At 45.2% G+C, this 20,864-nt stretch overlaps 2 protein-coding genes across 2 annotated transcripts; both read right to left on the reverse strand.

Annotated features, from left to right (window-relative positions):
• Window positions 1–5,605: 5,605 nt before the first annotated feature.
• LOC125519147 (probable truncated L-gulonolactone oxidase 7, mitochondrial) lies at window positions 5,606–6,178 on the reverse strand. The gene is given in 1 exon segment (XM_048684032.1): window positions 5,606–6,178. A coding segment is annotated over 1 exon segment (573 nt).
• A 3,038-nt stretch (window positions 6,179–9,216) lies between these two features.
• On the reverse strand, window positions 9,217–11,251 carry LOC125521998 (L-gulonolactone oxidase 2-like). Its single transcript, XM_048687060.1, has one exon. It carries the CDS (start codon window positions 11,219–11,221, stop codon window positions 9,467–9,469), a length of 1,755 nt encoding a protein of 584 aa, XP_048543017.1. The 5' UTR covers window positions 11,222–11,251; the 3' UTR covers window positions 9,217–9,466.
• Between the last annotated feature and the right edge of the window lie 9,613 nt (window positions 11,252–20,864).

Below are 20,864 nucleotides of genomic sequence, written 5' to 3' on the forward strand. Positions count from 1 at the left end.
ATTGCACTCCTGATGAGGCCACCCATGGAAAGGAAACCAAGAATGAGCGCAAAGTGCGCATCCAAAGGATAGAGAGGAGATGGGCATGGGAATGGAGAGAGTACAGGTATGTCACTCCAAAATACATGAAGAAATTCGCTCTTCACCCTCCTTGCCCAAGACCTCCATTGGCACCTGGCCAAATAGCTGATCGCACCAGCCCCAAGCGTGGTGAGGATTATCTTGATGAATGGGCCAAACGCCAGGCCAAATTGGCCAGACAAGCAAGAGAAGCAGTGAGGAAATTTAATGAAGACTCTACTGCTCCTGCCACTGCCGAGGCCTCTGCAAGTAAGCCCAAGAAGGCAATGCCAAAGAAGTCGGCTCATAAGTCGAGTGCTTCACCCTCAATGCCCTCACGGCAAACTCCTCAAGTTGCTCCAACTCCTCAAAATTCCTCAGCTGCTCCGACCAAATCCTCAGCACCTGTGCATCTCGCCACGTGCCAAAGGACAACAGGCATCTCTATTGCCTCAGGAGCTTCTGCTAGTTCCTCAGCTGCACCAAATTCCTCAACAGGCCCCTCTCTGCTGAAGAAAAAGGACACTACTGGACGAGGTTGTCGCCCAAGTCCTCACAAGAGGCAAGTCGCCTTCCAAGAGCCGTCTGATGAAGACAAAGCTGATGATGACGAACTTGCCGAAATCATCAGAGACAGACAAGTCAGGGCCGCTAGAGCCAAAGGCACAAGTGTGCCTCTGATTTTGGATCCAAAGTTGATCCTTGATTACATTGATCTCTGGCACAAGGACCCCAACACTCCCATGCCTGATTTCAAGTTGACTCCTGGCCAAAGTCATATGTTGACTCACTTCATTCAGGAAGAGAAATGGAAATTTGAAAAGGCCAGGCAGATCAAGAAAGCGCAGTACAAAAAGGAGTGCTTCCTGAAGAAAAACGTTGTCTCTATGACAACTGAAGAACTTGTCACTATTCAATCTGAGATCAAGAAACTCAGTGATGAATTTGACGCATATCATGCTAATTGGCTGGGAGCCAAGGTTCGTTTTGTGAGACTTGCTGACAACTTCACCTCCACTGTTGCTCCCCAATCGCAACAAGAAATTCCTCAGGATGCGGCATCTCCTCAGCCTACTGAAGAAAATGCCAGCACCACTGATGACACTCAGGCTGCTGAAGAAAATGCTAATTCTAGGGCCGATGACTGCATTCCATCCACTGAAGAAATTGCTAGGGCAACCACTAGTGTTGTTCCTTTTGATGAAGAATACGTGATCCCAAGCGGATCAGATGATGACATTCCTTCTGCTGCTTCATCAGAACAGTTGGATGAAGAAATTGAAGTGGATGAAATCCCTTCAACCCCACTTATCTCATCGCCCATGCCTCAGTTCTCTACTGAAGAGGCCGGCATTGAAGAAATGGATGAAGAAGAAGATGTGGACATTGGAAGCACTACTCCAGTGATGAATGATGACTTTTGGGAAAGTCAGCACCCCAATTCTCCTCTGTTCACACCTCTTCAAAAAATTCCTCAGTCCCCTGTAGCTACTGAAGTACAAATGGGATCTGAAGAACCACATGCAACCCCATCTGTTCATGAAGAAATTCCAGCCACTAGTGCTGAAGAAAATGTAAATGAAGAATTGAAGTTCCAGGTTGCCACTGAAGAAGAACATGAAATTCCTCAGCCTGCGGAACCTGAGATCGAGATCCCTGAGGTTGTGATGCAATTGACTGACACTCCTCACCCCAATCCAAAGGATCCCTTCTCAAAGAAGCAAAAATTCAAGGCTGATGACTTCTTTGTAAAGCATGTATTCTTCACTGACTACAATCCTTATGACTCCGCTCGTCTAAGGAGGAAGCGTTTCTGGACAGCCAGGCAGGCCAACTTCTATTCTTCACTGCTTTTCAGTAAGGACAAAATATTCTACCATGAGCATATTCCTCACGTGGACATGAAATCATTGCCTTGTTTCTCTCCTGTTCTCGGTGTGCTTCATGATCCAGGCCTCCTCAATTTTTGCTCTAACATTGTTGATTGGAATGAAGAGCTTATTCTTCAGTTCTATGCGACACTGCACATCACAGGTGATCCTGACGATATCAACACCTGGGTCTTGGACTGGATGACCGATAACACTCATTATAAGGCACCGGCCTCTGAATTACTTCACGCCCTGCCCATCAGTCCACCCAGTGAAGGAGCTCGCTGCCTGTACCAAGAACCTGAACTCACTGCTCATTACATGCAAGTTCTAATGAAACCTCTAAAGACCGGTCAAGCCCCACGGACCAAATTCCTCGTGAAGGACTTACTCTATGTGCCCAGAACAGTCTATCGCATTCTGACAAGGACAATGAGTCCTATCAAAGGCCACGACTCATCTGATGAGGAAATAGTTGGCATCATGAAGAATCTGCTATTCAACATCATTCATAGCATTCGTGTCAATTACTATGATTTCTTCATGAGGACTCTGGCAAATGTTGCACTCTCTCCGTTTGAGTTGAAGCCTTATGCTCCTTGGATTATGAGATTCCTCAAAACAAGGTCTTCACTCAACTACAAGGCTGATTTTCAGAATCACCTCAGCTACCTGCCCCCGATTGAAGTCCTCAAGCAGACTTTTACCTCAACTAATGAAAAAGGGAAGGCACCTATTCTCATTGATGAAGGCATTCATCCATTGGATGGTCAGTTTCACAAAGCTGCATCTTATTCCACCAATGATGACTCTGCCACTCATGACTCTGCTGCAAATGCACCCAAGTCTACTCCTCAAGCCACAGCTCCAAGAGTGATGACTGACCGTGAGCTGCTTCTTAGTCTTCACAAGAAGGTGGATCGCAACAATAAATGGGTTAAGCGTCAGTTTGGTTCAATTCTTCACAACATGACTGCTACACATAATGCAGTGAAGAAAAACCATTACTACCTCCATGAAGTTTTCGGTCGCACCTGGGCTGTCTTATCACATCTGTATGGTGAAGAAGATCTGAAGCAAATGGGTCTCAAGGAGAACTTTGACTGGTCTACACCTCCACCGAAGAAATTCAAGAAGGTCAAAGTTCCTAACTTGGTGGCCAGCTCATATTCTTCATCCCGTGACACCGACGAGTATGAAGACTTGGACGACACTGCGACAGGCCGTACAACGACAAACGACCCCAACAACGTTGGCGCTCCTCCATGAACTTGATATTCTTCAGGGGCGTTAGTCCTCATTCTTCGACCCTTTTGGTCATTCGATGACAAAGAGGGAGAAATTTGAGTTAGTCTTCAAGCGGGTCTATCTTATATGGGCGTTTTTTGCTAAGTTACAACTCTTGTTCTTTTGATGACTTTGCTGGATCGAGTTGTAATCTTAAACTCTATGGTGGTCTGATACTTTTGCTGAGTTTTTCTGCATGCTTATTCCTCATTAATGTTAATGCACGCATGCTGAATTACATCAGTCACCATATTTCATCATGCATTTCAAATTCTTCATATTATATGTTAAATGCGTGTATGAATTACAAGATATAGGGGGAGATCTCCATGATTCTACTCTTCAGAGTGTGCATTACTTCAAAAGCAAATTCCTCACTATGCACATCTTCAGGGGGAGTTCTTCTATATCTTACAATCAAATTCCTCAATTTAAGTATTTACACTTCATATGTTTATTCCTGTTGAAAACTTAACCTATATTGTCATCAATCACCAAAAAGCGGGAGATTGTAAGTGCATCTAGTGCCCCTTAGTGATTTTGGTGTGTTGAAGACTTATAGGTTAAGGGACTGATGCGTTTGTGAGTGTACACAGGTCTATAAGCCTATGAGGAGTTTGATATTTACAGAGAAAGTCGACCCCTAAAAATGAAGTTCTTCGACTGAAGACTTTGAAATTCTGAAGACTTTCTGAAGACTTTGAAAGTGAAGAAATTGGTGTAATCCTGAAGACTTGGTATTCATTCGAGGAACATGAAGCATGAAGACTTTTGTTTTTGTTGTTTCATTTTCTCTTTCTTGAGTCATAGAAAACACCGTACTGTTAAAGGGGGTCGAGGAAATACAAAGGAAAAATTTTCATGTGATGCTCAACTCAAATCCTACACCTACCAATCCCTTCGAGTGAAGCCATTGGAAATCTCATACAGTTCAGTCAATTTCTTCAGTGACAGAGACGAAGTTCTTCTGGTCTCTGAGGAATTTGTTCTGACTGAGGAGTTAGGAATTCGCCAGTGCGGATTGCCTACATAGTGAGGAACATGATAGCCCTGAGGAATTTGATACTCAAAATTCCGACCGTTGCTGTGCTATGCGCCAGCTGTCCCAAAATATCTACCCACCTAACGGTCATATCATTGAAGGGCATTTATGTCTTATCCTGTCAGGCTGCTCCCTAGGCTATAAATAGCCGCCCCCTACAACCACTAGCTGGTTGGCTGCTCTGAGAGAAACTGACACTTGTCATTTGAGAGCATCCCATCCTCCGAGGACTTTGAGTGAAAATCATCAAGTGAGGAAAACCCAAACCCAAACACCTACAAACCCCAAGTGATTGAGCATCATTGAAGAGATTGATCATGCATGGATCCGACGCTTGTTACCTTTGAAGACTGTGCATCTTCCAGATGGTTAGGCGTCATGGTCTAGAGCATCCAAGGGGAAATTGTGGATCGCCGAGTGACCGAGTTTGTGAAGGTTTGGAAGTCACCTGAAGACTTACCACGAGTGATTGGGCGAGGTCTGTGTGACCTTAGCTCAAGGGGAATACGGTGAGGACTGAGTGTCCTCAGGTTTAAATACCTAGCCGCCCTAACGAGACGTACAACTGTCACAACAGTTGTAACTGGTCTATCAAATCATTGTCTTCACCAAGCTACCTGGTTCCATTTCCTCAACCCTTTCATTTCCCCATTTCTGTGTTGTGAGCTTGTTCATATCTGTTTGAAGACTTTGACTGAAGACTTTCTCAATTTCCTCAGTTCAATTTCTTTAGTCTGCTTGTCTTCATCCTGTGTTATCCCGTGTTATCATGTGTTTACGCTTTCTGTACTTTGTGCCTGTTTTTCATTTCATCATGAAGACCATGCTCATGTTCTATTATGTTTACTTCTGAGTACTTATTCCGCTGCAACTAGTTCTTCACTCAGGAATTTCCTCACCCTTAAATTCCTCAGTGAAGAATTCATAAAAACCGCCTATTCACCCCCCCTCTAGTCGATATAACGCACTTTCAGGAACGGTGGAGCTTCCATCATCAATCGCTTTTGACATGATAATACCATTACTAAGACACATCAATTGGACTCCAATACCAATTGATGGAACATATATCAATCTATTCTCCTTCACCACATACAGTAATGGGCTTAACTCTAGAACTTCACATAGTAGAATTTTTTTTGGTGCCGCAAGAATTGCAGCATTTTCATTGCTTTATATAGGTAGACACCAACACCCAACACGACACATGACCAAACCCAACATGACACCACCCAGAGTACAACTCGTTGGTTTAAATCGACTTCTATCTTGTAACAACTCACATAGCTCGATGACTTGCCTTAAAGATCGATGACAGCCAAACACCACAACAAAATTCACGCATTTAAAGGTAACCTAACTTACTCTCTTGGATTCTCGCCATCCCTAATAATCCTTGCCAAAATGAGCAAACTCTAGCCTTCGCGTACACCTTCCCTGGTCGGCAGAAGTAGCCCTGCTTCGGCGCACAGTGCGAGTCCGCGGAGCATATACATAGTCCTTCGATGACACAATACTCCTTGTTAATATTGGGACTCCCATTGATGCCGGGCACCTAGTCGCCCCACTCACTTGAGAAGAGTCAGTCAGGGTCGTACCTGTCGTTCACCATCAGGAACTCGTGGGCTTTTGGGTACTTTGGGATGGCACCGTCGAAAGCGATGTTGCGGTTCTTGCCCCAGTGCGACAGGGCATCGTACTTGCGCAACGCCATCTGCTCGATCTCATCCACCACGTCGGCGTGCACACGTGGCATCCCGTCGGCATGGCTACGGTAGTAGATGATGTCGATGGCGATCGAGTCCTCGGCCTTGCCGAGGTAGGCGGAGGATGCCTTGATGTAGCGGAAGGCCACACCTATCCTAGGGTCGAGACCAGCACAAAACACGGCAGGGTTGAGATCCCGAAGGCGCCGCATGTCGACGATGAACGTCGGCGCCTTGGAGAGAGTGACGCTGAAGCCGGAGTTGTCGTTGAAAGAACCTGGGATGTGCGGGTCCCAGTCGCAGGCGGAGCGGAGACCGTCCTCCGGGCTGTCGGCTCATGTGTCGGATGCTTGGGTGCGGTCCTGGTACCCCACCACCGGGTACCCCATGAAGGAGACGCCATCGTTGGTGAAGCCGTAGGCCAGCCTCGGTCATGTCTGCATGATTCCCGAACTCGTAGGGTCTACACACTTAAGGTTCGATGATGCTAGGGTTATAGGGAAAGTTTGTACGTGGTTACGAATGTTGTTCGGAGTCCCGTATGAAATCCTGGACGTAACGAGGAGTTCCGGAATGGTCCGGAGACAAATATTTATATATGGAAAGTCCTTATTCGGTCGCCGAAAGTGTTCAGGGGTTTATCGGTATTGTACCGGGACCACCGAAAGGGTTTCGGGGGTCCACCGGGAGGGTCCACCTGCCCCGGAGGGCCCTATGGGCTGAATATATATGGAGGGGGAACCAGCCCCTAGATGGGCTGGGCGCCAAACCCCCTAGGGCCCATGCGCCTAGGGTTTGGGGGAACCCTAAAGGGGGCGCCCCCCTTGGCTTGGGGGGCAAGCCTCCCCCTTGGCCGCCGCCCCCCCCCCTCTAGATCCATCTGGAGGGGGCCGGACCCTCTCTCCCTTGCCCCTATAAATAGAGGGGAGGTGGGAGGGCAGCCGCACCACATCCAAGGCGCAGCCCTCCTCCTCCTCCCGCGACGCTTGGCGAAGCCCTGCCGGAGTACCACGCTGCTCCAACACCACCATGCCGTCGTGCTACTGCTGGACGGAGTCTTCCCCAACCTCTCCCTCTCTCCTTGCTGGATCAAGGCGTGGGAGACGTCACCGGGCTGCACGTGTGTTGAACGCGGAGGCGCCGTTGTTCGGTGCTTGGATCGGAATCTACCGCGATCTGAATCGCCACGAGTACGGCTCCCTCATCCGCGTTCTTGTAATGCTTCCGTGTCGCGATCTTCAAGGGTATGAAGATGCACTCCCTCTCTTTCTTTCTCGTTGCTAGTTTCTCCATAGATTGATCTTGGTGATCCGTAAAAAAATTTAAATTTCTGCAACGATCCCCAACATTGCCGAATGTAATACTAACCTTTACCGAGTGTAACACTAGGCAAACTAGGAATTTGCCAATTGTTATATGTCGTCAAGTGTATTTTCCAACGCACTCGGCAAAGTTTGTTGAGTGCCCGAGAAAATACACTCGTCAAACAAGAAAATTCTGGTAGTGTACCATACATTGCTAGCCATGCTCTTCTTGCTCTTGTTGTGGAGGTGTACTTTTTCTTTGATGTGGCTCGCCATCTCGGTGTCATGCGCACATCTATCATCATTGTCCATCAGGGTACATGTTTTAATCATCAGGATTAGCTCCTCACCATACCTCTGTACAGGCACATTTTGTTTGGACAGGTTACGACAATCAAATTTGAAAGTGTTTGAGGAGATTGCAATTGGGATAGTGAGTTTTCTTCCTATTGAACTTCTGCTTGGGCTTCTCCACATTTGGCTATGGGTTCATCCTACCTTGCTCATGCAAGGAGCACTGGCTCTTCTCCTTCCTAGATCCACTACCAGACACATCATCTGAGTTCTCCCCCTAGCGCTCAAGGCCAATCACTAAGCATGTGTTAGCATCAAGTGCTCATCTTCCATGGTATCACTGAAGTTTAAATTTAACCTTTCATCCTACATCTTGTATCGCTTGATGAGATCCTCAATTGTGAGCGAGTGTCTTCACACCGATGCATTGCTCAATATTAGACATGATTACGTATAACATGGAGAGGCGGCACGAAGGAAACGACATACAACCAAAGTATCATCAATTTTCTCGTTGAGTTAATGATCATGGTAATCTCGATGTGAAGTTGACCACAAACTTGTTACCTTCCATCCTCGAGGTCTTTTACTTCCTATGCAATGCTTGTTGGTTCGCTTGGCGATCACGATCACTGATGACTTTGATGATATCCCACATATCTTTTCATAGTTTCCTTTGTAGTGAAATGATGCATCTTTATTTTATCACCACTGGGATTGTTTCGTGGCACTCAAAGGTTGTCTTCTTCTTCAACATCCACATGTTTTAGTCATTATGCTCCAATACGAGGGTATTACCACGTGGGCGGGGGGGGGGGGGGGGGGGGGGGGGGGGTGCGCAAATTCGGAGGATCGACAGAGCTTCCATCATCTGTCGCTTTTGACATGATAATAACATTACTAAGACACATCAATCGAGCTCCAATACCAATTGATTTTTTAACACTGTACAGACACAAGCACTCGTATAAACGCGCATAAACTCATCTCTATAAACACACACGCACACCCTATCTCTATGAGCACCTCCGAGAGATTAAACCGCCATAACATCTTGAGATTTTACGAAGTCACCGTAGGCACCTCGTAGTTGACGGGGCGTCTCCTCCCACTGAAAACGTATCGTCAAAAATCCTGAAATAAATTCATGATAAATGCGAGTATCAGGACTTGAACCCTAGTGTACTAAAGATACCACTATCCACCTAACCATCCAAACCACATGTTGGTTCACAAAATGATCCAATAACAATTGATGGAATATATACCAATCTACTCGCCTTCACGACATACAGTAATGGGTTTAACTCTAGAACTTCACATAGTAGACCTCTTCCAATGCAAAGGTGCTTAGATGAGGTGCTAAGTGCATTAAATACCTTAGCAACTCAACTCCCCAATGCATAGGTGCTTAGCTTGTTGTTGCTAAGCACACATTGTTTAATGAGTTAGCACCTAAAGTCTTTCATGTATTGGTCAAATTGTTTCATTTAAGTGGTTTGCCTAGGTTTTTGCGCTTAGCATTGGTTCTTTCTGGAGTCACCAAAGTACTCTCTCTCCTTCTTAAATGTAGTGCCATATCATTTTTTTGCTTATGTGGCATGCTTAGCACCTGTCCACGGTGGAGCATTGGGAGGGGCCGTAGAAAAACATTTGGTGCCGCAATAATTGCAGCGTTTTCGAGCGTTTTCATTGCTTTATATACGTAGACACCAACACACACGTCATATGACCAAACCCAACACGACACCACCCAGAGCACAACTCGCTGGTTTAACTCGACTTCTATCTCGTAACAACTCACATAACTCGATGACTCGCCTTAAAGATCGACGATAACACCGCAACAAAATTCACGCATTTATAAGTAACCTAACTTACTCTCTTGTATTCTCGCCATCCCTAATCATCCTTGCCAAATGAACAAACTCTAGCCTTCGCGTACACCTTCCCTGGTCGGCAGAAGTAGCCCTGCTCCGGCGCGCAGTGCGAGTCCTCGGAGCAGACGCAGTTTCCTTCGATGGCACAATGCTCCTTCATGATATTGGGACTCCCATTAACGCCGAGCACCTGGTCGCTCCACTCGCTTGAGAAGAGTCCGTCAGGGTCGTACCTGTCCTTCACCATCAGGAACTCGTGGGCTTTTGGGTACTTTGAGATGGCACCGTCGAAAGCGATGTTGCGGTTTTTGCCCCAGTGCGGCAGGGCACCGTACTTGTGTAGTGCCATCTGCTCGATCTCGTCCACCACGTCGGCGTGCACGCGTGGCATCCCGTCGGCGTGGCTACGGTAGTAGATGATGTCGATGGCGATCGAGTCCTCGGCCTTGCCGAGGTAGGCGGAGGATGCCTTGATGTAGCGGAAGGCCACGCCTATCCTAGGGTCGACGCCAGCACAAAACACGGCAGGGTTGAGATCCCGGAGGCGCTGCATGTCGACGATGAACGCCGGCGCCTTGGAGAGGGCGACGCTAAAGCCGGAGTTGTCGTTGAAAGAACCTGGGATGCGCGGGTCCCAGCCGCAGGCGGAGCGGAGGCCGTCCTCCGGGCTGTCTGCGCATGTGCCGGACGCCTGGATGCGGTTCTGGTACCCCACCACCGGGTACCCCGTGAAGGAGACGCCGTCGTTGGTGAAGCCGTAGGCCAGCCTCTCCAGCGTGTCCGCCTGCAGCCGCGCCGCCGCGCACCGGGCGGTGTCGGTGCCGTTCTCCTGCAGCAGCTCCTCGGCGGCTCTTGCAGCGATGGTCGCCCGGGTGGGATTGGCGCGGAAAAGGAGCATGTCGTTGAGGCCGTCGCCCGGCGTGGAGACGTCGACGCGGTCGTCCTGGCGGTAGACGACCTTGCCCTGCTGCGGCAGCCATAGCATGTCGGCGAACTCGTGGAGGCGGCCCCACGTGGCCACCTGGTCCGCGAAGTCTGAGTCGTCCCGCTTCACGAACGTCACCGACCGCTTGAACAGCGGCTGCAAGGCCAGAGTTACCTGAGAGATGACGCCCAGGACGCCAATGGAGACCTTGGTGGCGTCCAGGTCCGGGTGATGGGCGCCAAGCTCCCTCACCACGGCGAACCCCCGGCCGGCCGGCGCCGGCGTCACGATCCTCAGCCCGACCACGTACTCGTGAACAGCGCCTCCCTTGCCCCACAGCGAGCTCCCGTGCGCGCCCGTCGCCAGGAGCCCGCCGATGGTCAGGCCGGACCAGTACGGTGAATGCGGCAACGACAGGCCCTCGGCGGCGGCGGCCTCGATGAGGTCCCGGAGTAGCATGCCGCTCTCCACCGTCATGAGCCGCTTCTCGGCATCGACGCGCACCGTCCGGTTCAGCCGCGCGGTGCTTATGATCGTGCCGTCGCGGCCGCCGGGGCACGCGAGCTTGGGGATGCTGTGCGAGTGCTTGGTGGCCACTTTCACCTTCCGTTTCGCGGACGCCACGGCCGCCACGGCCGCGACGAGCTCTTGCTCGGTCCGCGGGTAGGTGACGTTGGCCGCGGGGCAGAGGAAGAAGCCGTACGTGTTGGTGATGGTGCAGTTGGACGTGCCGTGCGTGCACACCACCGGGTCCGGCGGAGGGCTGCAGCCAGCGAGCTGGAGGAGGATCCCTAGCCCTAGGAGGGCGACCGGGAGCAAGCTTCCCATTCTTCTTGCTTGTCCTTGCGACATGGTTGGGCCGGCCGGGCACTGAATGAGTACCTCGATGTAGTACTTGTTTGTAGCCAGTAGAGAAGCTACTCCTTAAATAGGTCTAAGGTTAAGGTCACATCATGGTGCATTCCTCATACTATTTTGTTTAGGGGCGCTTGGGCATGTAGTTGTTTAACTGAGTATCGCGTTCCACCGAGGACTGTTCTAAAACGAACACGTCCAACACCGCGTGAGTGCGTTCAACAAGTCACCGGGAAGATCGAGCTTGCATTTTTTTCTTTCTCACATTTGCGCGCTGGTGTTCAAGCAACTGCAATTTAATTTCGATTTGGTTGATTCCATGGCAGCAGCGACCAGTCAAGCCGGGACGACATGTTACGATGCATGCGTGGAGTTAGTTGAGCTAGTGGCGTGAGTTAGTGCATGGAGTCGTGCTGTTAGTGGCCTAGTGATATGGCCAGGTGTGTGTGTGTGTGTGTGTGTGTGTGTGTGTGCAGTGGCGAATCTACCGGGGGGCTTTAACAGGCTTAACCCCCCCCCCCCCCCTCCAGCTTTGCAAAATAGTTTTTACTACCAGTTTAAAAGCCCAATTCAGTCATTTGTCAGTCCAAAACAACATATATTCACATGACATAGGCAGTCCAGCCTACCCTCCATTTTCTCTGTAGATTCGACACTGTGTGTGTGTGTTTTATGTGTGTGTGTGTGTTTAAGAGATGTATGCATATTTGCTTTGAGCTAAGAGAAATATAGAGAAAAAAAGGTCGGGCTGTGAGAGGCCGACACCAAAACACTTGTGTCTCCATTTTTCTTGAACGTGTTGTGAGAAGCAACGTGAGGTGGAAGAGGGGTTGAGAAAGTTAGGAACCGTTTGGTTGGTGCATGGGGCTGCCCTACCAAAACAAGGGCGAGCCAATTAATTGGCCCAGGAATCAGCCCGCCCTAGCTCGCCAAGGCAAAGGTGTGAAAAATGAACTGGCGACCAAATTTCTGCAGCGGCTGAAAAAGTTGGCTTTAATCCAAACGAATGCCCTGGTCGGTAGTCAACGCCAAACTTTTGGCATGGCAGCTCACGGGTCACGGCAGCGGCTGGCCGTGATTTCGCCGATCGTGGAGACGAGGCCTTATGCTATAGCGGGGGGGGGGGGGGGGGGGGGGGGGGGGACTAACTGTCGTGGATTTGTTCCATGGGACACCGAAACATGGGTGTTCCCTTTTCATTAAAGGATGGCTAAGTATTGATTAATTAGATTGTCTAATGCAGTGTTGTTATCTTTTGTGTTATCTTCTAATAAGCCATTTCCATCTTCTTGCGAGAAATAGAACACTCAAAGATACACCCACAATTAGACATAGATTATTATTCGAAGCATTGTACATAGCAAACCCCACAATTCCCGACACACTATGAGGCTTCAAATAGAGGGAGCTTAGTATCAGAATGAATAATTGCATCCCTGCCAAAAAGAAAAAAAGAATAAATAGATGCATAGAAGTGACAGATTTTAGAAACTATATGTTGCGGCTACTGTTATTTTGCCTTTACGTTTGCTGTTAGCAGGGCACAATGCTGCAGCTCTTTTGCACCAGGATGCATTTTATTTTGTTTTTTCTTCCATTATCGTCAATACTGCATGATTCGCGTCTAAGTTCCATCGGCCGGACTTGTCAACTACTTGTAGGTCTGCTGTCTTTGTCTAGGCGGCTGCAACTCAAGAATTTCAAACGAAAATAGAAATAAAAATTAGTCAACTCTCTCTTACCTTCTATAGCAGACACATATTTTCATCATAGTCAAATGATTGTGCCCGAAGGCTGTATGACTTGTTTTTTTGTTTTGTTTGGCAAAAGTGCTGACTTGTTGTTCCGTTGATGATTCAATCAATGTATGGAACGGGTTAGCAGACACATATTTTCTATCGTAGTCAAATCGATGTGGCGAATGATGCAATGACTTGTTCAGTGATCAATAGTACAAGGGAACGCCAGCAACTCCAATTTTTTTCAAACCAAATATGGTCTACACAGTACTATATGGGATGTACTCCCTCTGTAAAGAAATATAAAAGCGTTTAGATCACTATTTTAGTGATCTGCAAGGAATATGAGGAAATATCCAAAATATAGGGCAAACGTCCAAAACAATATATTTTATCAATGCATTTAAAAAATATATACTCCTCCAAAAAGAACGCCTTCATAAGAACTCAAAAAATAAAGAAAAATTAAAAAAAAATACAAGTTCAGTATTTTTTTAAATATGGATGAAACAATTATAATATGTTTTAAGAAGTTGAAATTGTTGTGAGATTGCGTGTGATTTTTTTTGAATTGGATTAAAATATGTCTAAAATAAATAAAATTGTGAAACATGATGAATTGAAATTAATTTCTTTGAAATAATTTAAATTTTGCTAAATGTATGTAAGATATTTTTAGAACTATATTAATTGAAATATGTTTGAAATGTTTCTGAAACTGATTTAAATATGGCTGATATTATTGTAATAAATTCAACAAGTTGAGATTGTTATGAAACTGCATGTGGAATATTTTTGAAATTCATAGATATAATTGAAATACGTTTGAAAAGTTGAAATTCTTGCGAAATTGTGTGTGGATTATTGTTGAAAGTGATTAGTATAAATAATTTTGTTTGATTTTGTATGAAGTGTGTGAAAACATAATCAGTTTTTTTTTGAAACAACTGAAAATGGTAGAATGTGACTAAATTATTGAAACTGGTTGAAATATGACTAGAATTACTGAAATATGTATGAATATATCTAAATTTTAATTATAAAAATATTTAAATGATGAAAATTCACCTTTGTTTTTCAATTTAACTATCAGAATGGAATTGAAATTATTTTAAAAACTGAACTAAAAATTCAAGAAAGTATACTACAATCCCTTTTGAAACTTTCATAAGAAATATTTTGAAAATTAAATTGAAATTTGAAATCATGGAACTATTTTGAATTTATTTAAATTACTATAAAAATATTTGATATCTTTGTTCTACCATATATACTGAAAATATAAATACAACTAACAAATACTTGGATACCCTCAAATTAGTTAGAAGGGGTCCACTATATAACAACCAATGCGGAGCTTCATTGAAGAGAAACTGAGCATGACCCGCTTAGTTTTGCCGCGACACAATAGGCGTGAGAGAAAAAAATTGTCTCGAGGGGAAGATAACATGACAGTGCTAGCCATTGGCCGACCAATAGCTAGCACCAATCAGTCATCTTAGACGCCGGAAGATTGTCCAACACTCAACCGCTCGATCGAAGCGTTTTGCTCGTCTTCACTCTTATCTTGCACATCTTCACGCACGCTAGCCGCCGAGAAAAAAAGGAACCCTACCCCATCTTGCGCGCCTTCGGTGCGCTCTTCCTCGTTCTTACACGACTTTTTTTTGTTTTGGGTTGTATTCTGCATTATTGAATACTAGGTTGTATTCTATGTTGCATCGATGTCTGTTTTGCTCAATGTTCCGTATTCATATTATGTACCTAGGTCGGGCCCTCAGGAGATTAGGGGCCCTATGCAACCGCCCATGTTGTGCATGCCGAGGGCCCGCCCTGGGTGGGGTGGGAGTGGCACAATTTTCTTTTGAGGGGATTGGCACTACTACAAAATTGAACATCATTGAATGACCAAATTACATTATCATTGACTAGTTTCTGGCCCGATAGTGCCTCGGGGTCAGTGATGATATGTTTGTTGGGGAATGCAGTAATTTCAAAAATTTCCTACGCACATGCAAGATCATGGTGATGCACAACAACGAGAGGGGAGAGTGTGTCCATGTACCCTCATAGACCGAAAGCGGAAGCGTTAGCACAACGCGGTTGATGTAGTCGTACGTCTTCACGATCCGACCGATCAAGTACCGAACGCACGGCACCTCCGAGTTCTGCACACGTTCAACTCGATGACGTCCCTCGAACTCCGATCCAGCCGAGTGTTGAGGGAGAATTTCGTCAGCACGATGGCGTGGTGACGATGATGATGTTCTACCGACGCAGGGTTTCGCCTAAGCACCGCTACGATATGATCGAGGTGGATTATGGTGGACGGGGGCACCGCACACGGCTAAGAGATCAAGAGATCAATTGTTGTGTCTATGGGATGCCCCCTGGCCACGTATATAAAGGAGTGGAGGAGGGGAGGGGCCGGCCCTCTCTATGGCGCGCCCTAGGGGAGTCCTACTCCCACCGGGAGTAGGATTCCCCCTTTCCTAGTAGAACTAGGATCCCTTCCAAGTAGTAGGAGTAGGAGAGAAGGAAAGGGAAGGGAAAAGGAGAAGGAAGGGGGCGCCCCCCCCCTCCCTAGTCCAATTCGGACCAGCCCATGGGGAGGGGTGCGGCCACCCTTTGAGGCCTTTCTCTCCTGCCCGTATGGCCCATTAAGGCCCAATACGAATTCCCGTAACTCCCCGATACTCCCGAAAATACCCGAATCACTCGGAACCCTTTCGATATCCGAATATAGTCGTCCAATATATCGATCTTTACGTCTCGACCATTTCGAGAATCCTCGTCATGTCCCCGATCTCACCCGGGACTCTGAACTCCTTCGGTACATCAAAGCACATAAACTCATAATATAACCGTCATCGAACTTTAAGCGTGCGGACCCTACGGGTTCGAGAACTATGTAGACATGACCGAGACACGTCTCCGGTCAATAACCAATAGCGGAACCTGGATGCTCATATTGGCTCCTACATATTCTACGAAGATCTTTATCGGTCAAACCGCATAACAACATACGTTGTTCCCTTTGTCATCGGTATGTTACTTGCCCGAGATTCGATCGTCGGTATCTCAATACCTAGTTCAATCTCGTTACCGTCAAGTCTCTTTACTCGTTCCGTAACACATCATCCCACAACTAACTCATTAGTTGCAATGCTTGCAAGGCTTAAGTGATGTGCATTACCGAGAGGGCCCAGAGATACCTCTTCTACAATCGGAGTGACAAATCCTAATCTCGAAATACGACAACCCAACAAGTACCTTCGGAGACACCTGTAGAGCATCTTTATAATCACCCAGTTATGTTGTGACGTTTGATGGCACACAAAGTGTTCCTCCGGTAAACGGGAGTTGCATAATCTCATAGTCATAGGAACATATATAAGTCATGAAGAAAACAATAGCAACAAACTAAACGATCAAGTGCTAAGCTAACGGAATGGGTCAAGTCAATCACATCATTCTCCTAATGATGTGATCCCGTTAATCAAATGACAACTCATGTCTATGGTTAGGAAACATAACCATCTTTGATGAACGAGCTAGTCAAGTAGAGGCATACTAGTGACACTCTGTTTGTCTATGTATTCACACATGTATTATGTTTCCGGTTTATACAATTCTAGCATGAATAATAAACATTTATCATGATATAAGGAAATAAATAATAACTTTATTATTGCCTCTAGGGCATATTTCCTTCAGTCTCCCACTTGCACTAGAGTCAATAATCTAGTTCACATCGCCATGTGTTTTAACATCAATAGTTCACATCACCATGTGATTAACACCCATAGTTCACATCGTCATGTGACCAACACCCAAAGGGTTTACTAGAGTTAATAATCTAGTTCACATCGCTATGTGATTAATACCCAAAGAGTACTAAGGTGTGATCATGTTTTGCTTGTGAGGGAAGTTTAGTCAATGGGTCTGCCACATTCAGATCCGTATGTATTTTGCAAATTTCTATGTTAACAATGCTCTGCATGAAGCTACTCTAGCTAATTGCTCCCACTTTCATGTATCCAGATTGAGACTTAGAGTCATCTGGATCAGTGTCAAAACTTGCATCGATGTAACCCTTTACGACGAACCTTTTGTCACCTCCATAATCGAGAAACATATCCTTATTCCACTAAGGATAATTTCGACCAATGTCCAGTGATCTACTCCTAGATCACTATTGTACTCCCTTGCCAAACTCAGGGCAGGGTATACAATAGATCTGGTACACAACATGGCATACTTTATAGAACCTATGGCTGAGGCATAGGGAATTGACTTTCATTCTCTCTCTATCTTCTGCCGTGGTCGGGTTTTGAGTCTTACTCAACTTCACACCTTGTAACACAGGCAAGAACTCCTTTTTGACTGTTCCATTTTGAACTACTTCAAAATCTTGTCAAGGTATGTACTCATTGAAAAACTTATCAAGCGTCTTGATCTATCTCTATAGATCTTGATGCTCAATATGTAAGCAGCTTCACCGAGGTCTTTCTTTGATAAACTCTTATTCAAGTATCAATTTATGCTATCCAGAACTTCTATATCATTTCCAATCAGCAATATGTCATCCACATATAATATCAGAAATGCTATAGAGCTCCCACTCACTTTCTTGTAAATACAGGCTTCTCCAAAAGTCTGTATAAAACCAAATGCTTTGATCACACTATCAAAGCGTTTATTCCAACTCCGAGAGGCTTGCACCAACCCATAAATGGATCGTTGGAGCTTGCACACTTTGTTAGTACCTTTAGGATTGACAAAACCTTCTGGTTGCATCATATACAACTCTTTTTTAATAAATCCATTAAGGAATGCAGTTTTGTTTATCCATTTGCCAGATTTCATAAAATGCGGCAATTGCTAACATGATTCGGACAGACTTAAGCATAGATACGAGTGAGAAACTCTCATCGTAGTCAACACCTTGAACTTGTCAAAAACCTTTTTGCGACAATTCTAGCTTTGTAGATAGTAACACTACTATCAGCGTCCGTCTTCCTCTTGAAGATCCATTTAATCTCTATGGCTCGCCGATCAATGGGCAAGTCAATCAAAGTCCATACTTTGTTCTCATACATGGATCTCATCTCAGATTTCATGGCCTCAAGCCATTTCGCGGAATCTGGGCTCATCATCACTTCCTCATAGTTCGTAGGCTCGTCATGGTCAAGTAACATGACCTCCAGAACAGGATTACCGTACCATTCTGGTGCGGATATCACTCTGGTTTACCTACGTGGTTTCGGTGGTAACTTGATCTGAAGTTACATGATCATCATCATTAGCTTCCTCACTAATTGGTGTAGTAGTCACAGGAACAGATTCCTGTGATGAACTACTTTCCAATAAGGGAGCAGGTACAGTTACCTCATCAAGTTCTACTTTCCTCCCACTCACTTCTTTAGAGAGAAACTCCTTCTCTAGAAAGGGTCCATTCTTAGCAACGAATATCTTGCCTTCGGATCTGTGATAGAAGGTGTACCCAACTGTCTCCTTTGGGTATCCTATGAAGACACATTTCTCCGATTTGGGTTTGAGCTTATCAGGATGAAACTTTTTCTTATAAGCATCGCAACCCCAAACTTTAAGAAACGACAACTTTGGTTTCTTGCCAAACCATAGTTCATACGGTGTCGTCTCAACGGATTTAGATGGTGCCCTTTTTAACGTGAATGCAGCTGTCTCTAATGCACAACCCCAAAACTATAGTGGTAAATCGGTAAGAAACATCATAGATTGCACTATATCCAATAAAGTATGGTTATGATGTTCGGACACACCATCATTTTGTGGTGTTCCAGGTGGCACGAATTTGTGAAACTATTCCACATTGTTTTAATTAAAGACCAAACTTGTAACTCAAATATTTGTCTCCGCGATCAGATCGTGGACACTTTTTTTTCTTGTCACGATGATTTTCCACTTCACTCTGAAATTCTTTGAACTTTTCAAATGTTTCAGACTTATGTTTCATCAAGTAGATATACCCATATCTGCTCAAATCATCTGTGAAGATCAGAAAATAATGATACATGCCGCGAGCCTCAATATTCATCGGACCACATACATCAGTATGTATGATTTCCAACAAATCTGTTGCTCGCTCCATTGTTTCGGAGAACAGAGTCTTAGTCATCTTGCCCATGAGGCATGGTTCGCAAGCATCAAGTGATTCATAATCAAGTGATTCCAAAATCCCATCAGCATGGAGTTTCTTCATGCGCTTTACACCAATATGACCTAAACGGCAGTGCCACAAATAAGTTGCACTATCATTATTAACTTTGCATCTTTTGGCTTCAATATTATGAATATGTGTATCACTACGATCGAGATCCAACAAACCATTTTATTGGGTGTGTGACCATAGAAGGTTTTATTCATGTAAACAGAAAAACAATTATTCTCTAATTTAAATGAATAACCGTATTGCAAGAAACATGATCAAATCATATTCATGCTCAACACAAACACCAAATAACACTTATTTAGTTTCAACACTAATCCCAAAAGTATAGGGAGTGTGCGATGATGATCATATCAATCTTGGAACTACTTCCAACACACATCGTCACCTCGCCCTTTACTAGTTTTTGTTTATTCTGCAACTCCCGTTTCGAGTTACTACTCTTAGCAACTGAACCAGTATCAAATGCCGAGGGGTTTCTATAAACACTAGTAAAGTACACATCAATAACATGTATATCCAATATACCTTTGTTCACTTTGCCATCATTCTTATCCGCCAAATACTTGGGGCAGTTCCGCTTCTAGTGACCAGTCCCTTTGCAGTAGAAGCACTTAGTCTCAGGCTTAGGACCAGACTTGAGCTTCTTCACCTGAGCAGCAACTTACTTGTCGTTCTTCTTGAAGTTCCCCCTCTTCCCTTTGCCCTTTTCTTGAAACTAGTGGTCTTGTCAACCATCAATGCTTGCTGTTTTTCTTGATTTCTACCTTCGTCGATTTCAGCATCACGAAGATCTTGGGAATCGTTTCCGTTATCCCTTGCATATTATAGTTCATCACGAAGTTCTACTAACTTGGTGATGGTGAGTAGAGAATTTTGTCAATCACTATCTTATCTGGAAGATTAACTCCCACTTGATTCAAGCGATTGTAGTACCCAGACAATCTGAGCACATGCTCACTGCTTGAGCTATTCTCCTCTATCTTTTAGCTATAGAACTTGTTGGAGACTTCATATCTCTCAACTCGGGTATTTGCTTGAAATATTAACTTCAACTCCTGGAACATCTCATATGGTCCATGACGTTCAAAACGTCTTTGAAATCCCGATTCTAAGTTGTTAAGCATGGTGCACCAAATTATCAAGTAGTCATCATATTGAGCTAGCCAAACGTTCATGACGTCTGCATCTGCTCCTGCAATAGGCCTGTCACCTAGCGGTGCATCAAGGACATAATTCTTCTGTGAAGCAATGAGGATAAACCTCAGATCACGGATCCAATCCGCATCATTGCTACTAACATCTTTCAACTTAGTTTTCTCTAGGAACATATCAAAAATAAAACAGAGGAGCTAAACGCGAGCTATTGATCTACAACATAGATATGCTAATACTACCAGGAGTAAGTTCATGATAAATTTAAGTTCAATTAATCATATTACTTAAGAACTCCCACTTAGATAGACATCCCTCTAATCATCTAAGTGATCACGTGATCCATATCAACTAAACCATAACCGATCATCACGTGAAATGGAGTAGTTTTCAATGGTGAACATCATTATGTTGATCATATCTACTATATGATTCACACTCGACCTTTCGGTCTCCAGTGTTCTGAGGCCATATTTGCATATGCTAGGCTCGTCAAGTTTAACCAGAGTATTCTGCGTGTGCAAAACTAGCTTGC

The sequence above is a fragment of the Triticum urartu genome, chromosome 7 (assembly GCF_003073215.2).
Source record: "Triticum urartu cultivar G1812 chromosome 7, Tu2.1, whole genome shotgun sequence".
Lineage (NCBI taxonomy): Eukaryota > Viridiplantae > Streptophyta > Magnoliopsida > Poales > Poaceae > Triticum > Triticum urartu.

What these genes read in the sequence shown, in the direction of transcription:
- LOC125521998 (XM_048687060.1), bottom strand. Translation starts at nt 11,221, where the DNA reads ATGTCGCAAGGACAAGCAAGAAGAATGGGAAGCTTGCTCCCGGTCGCC.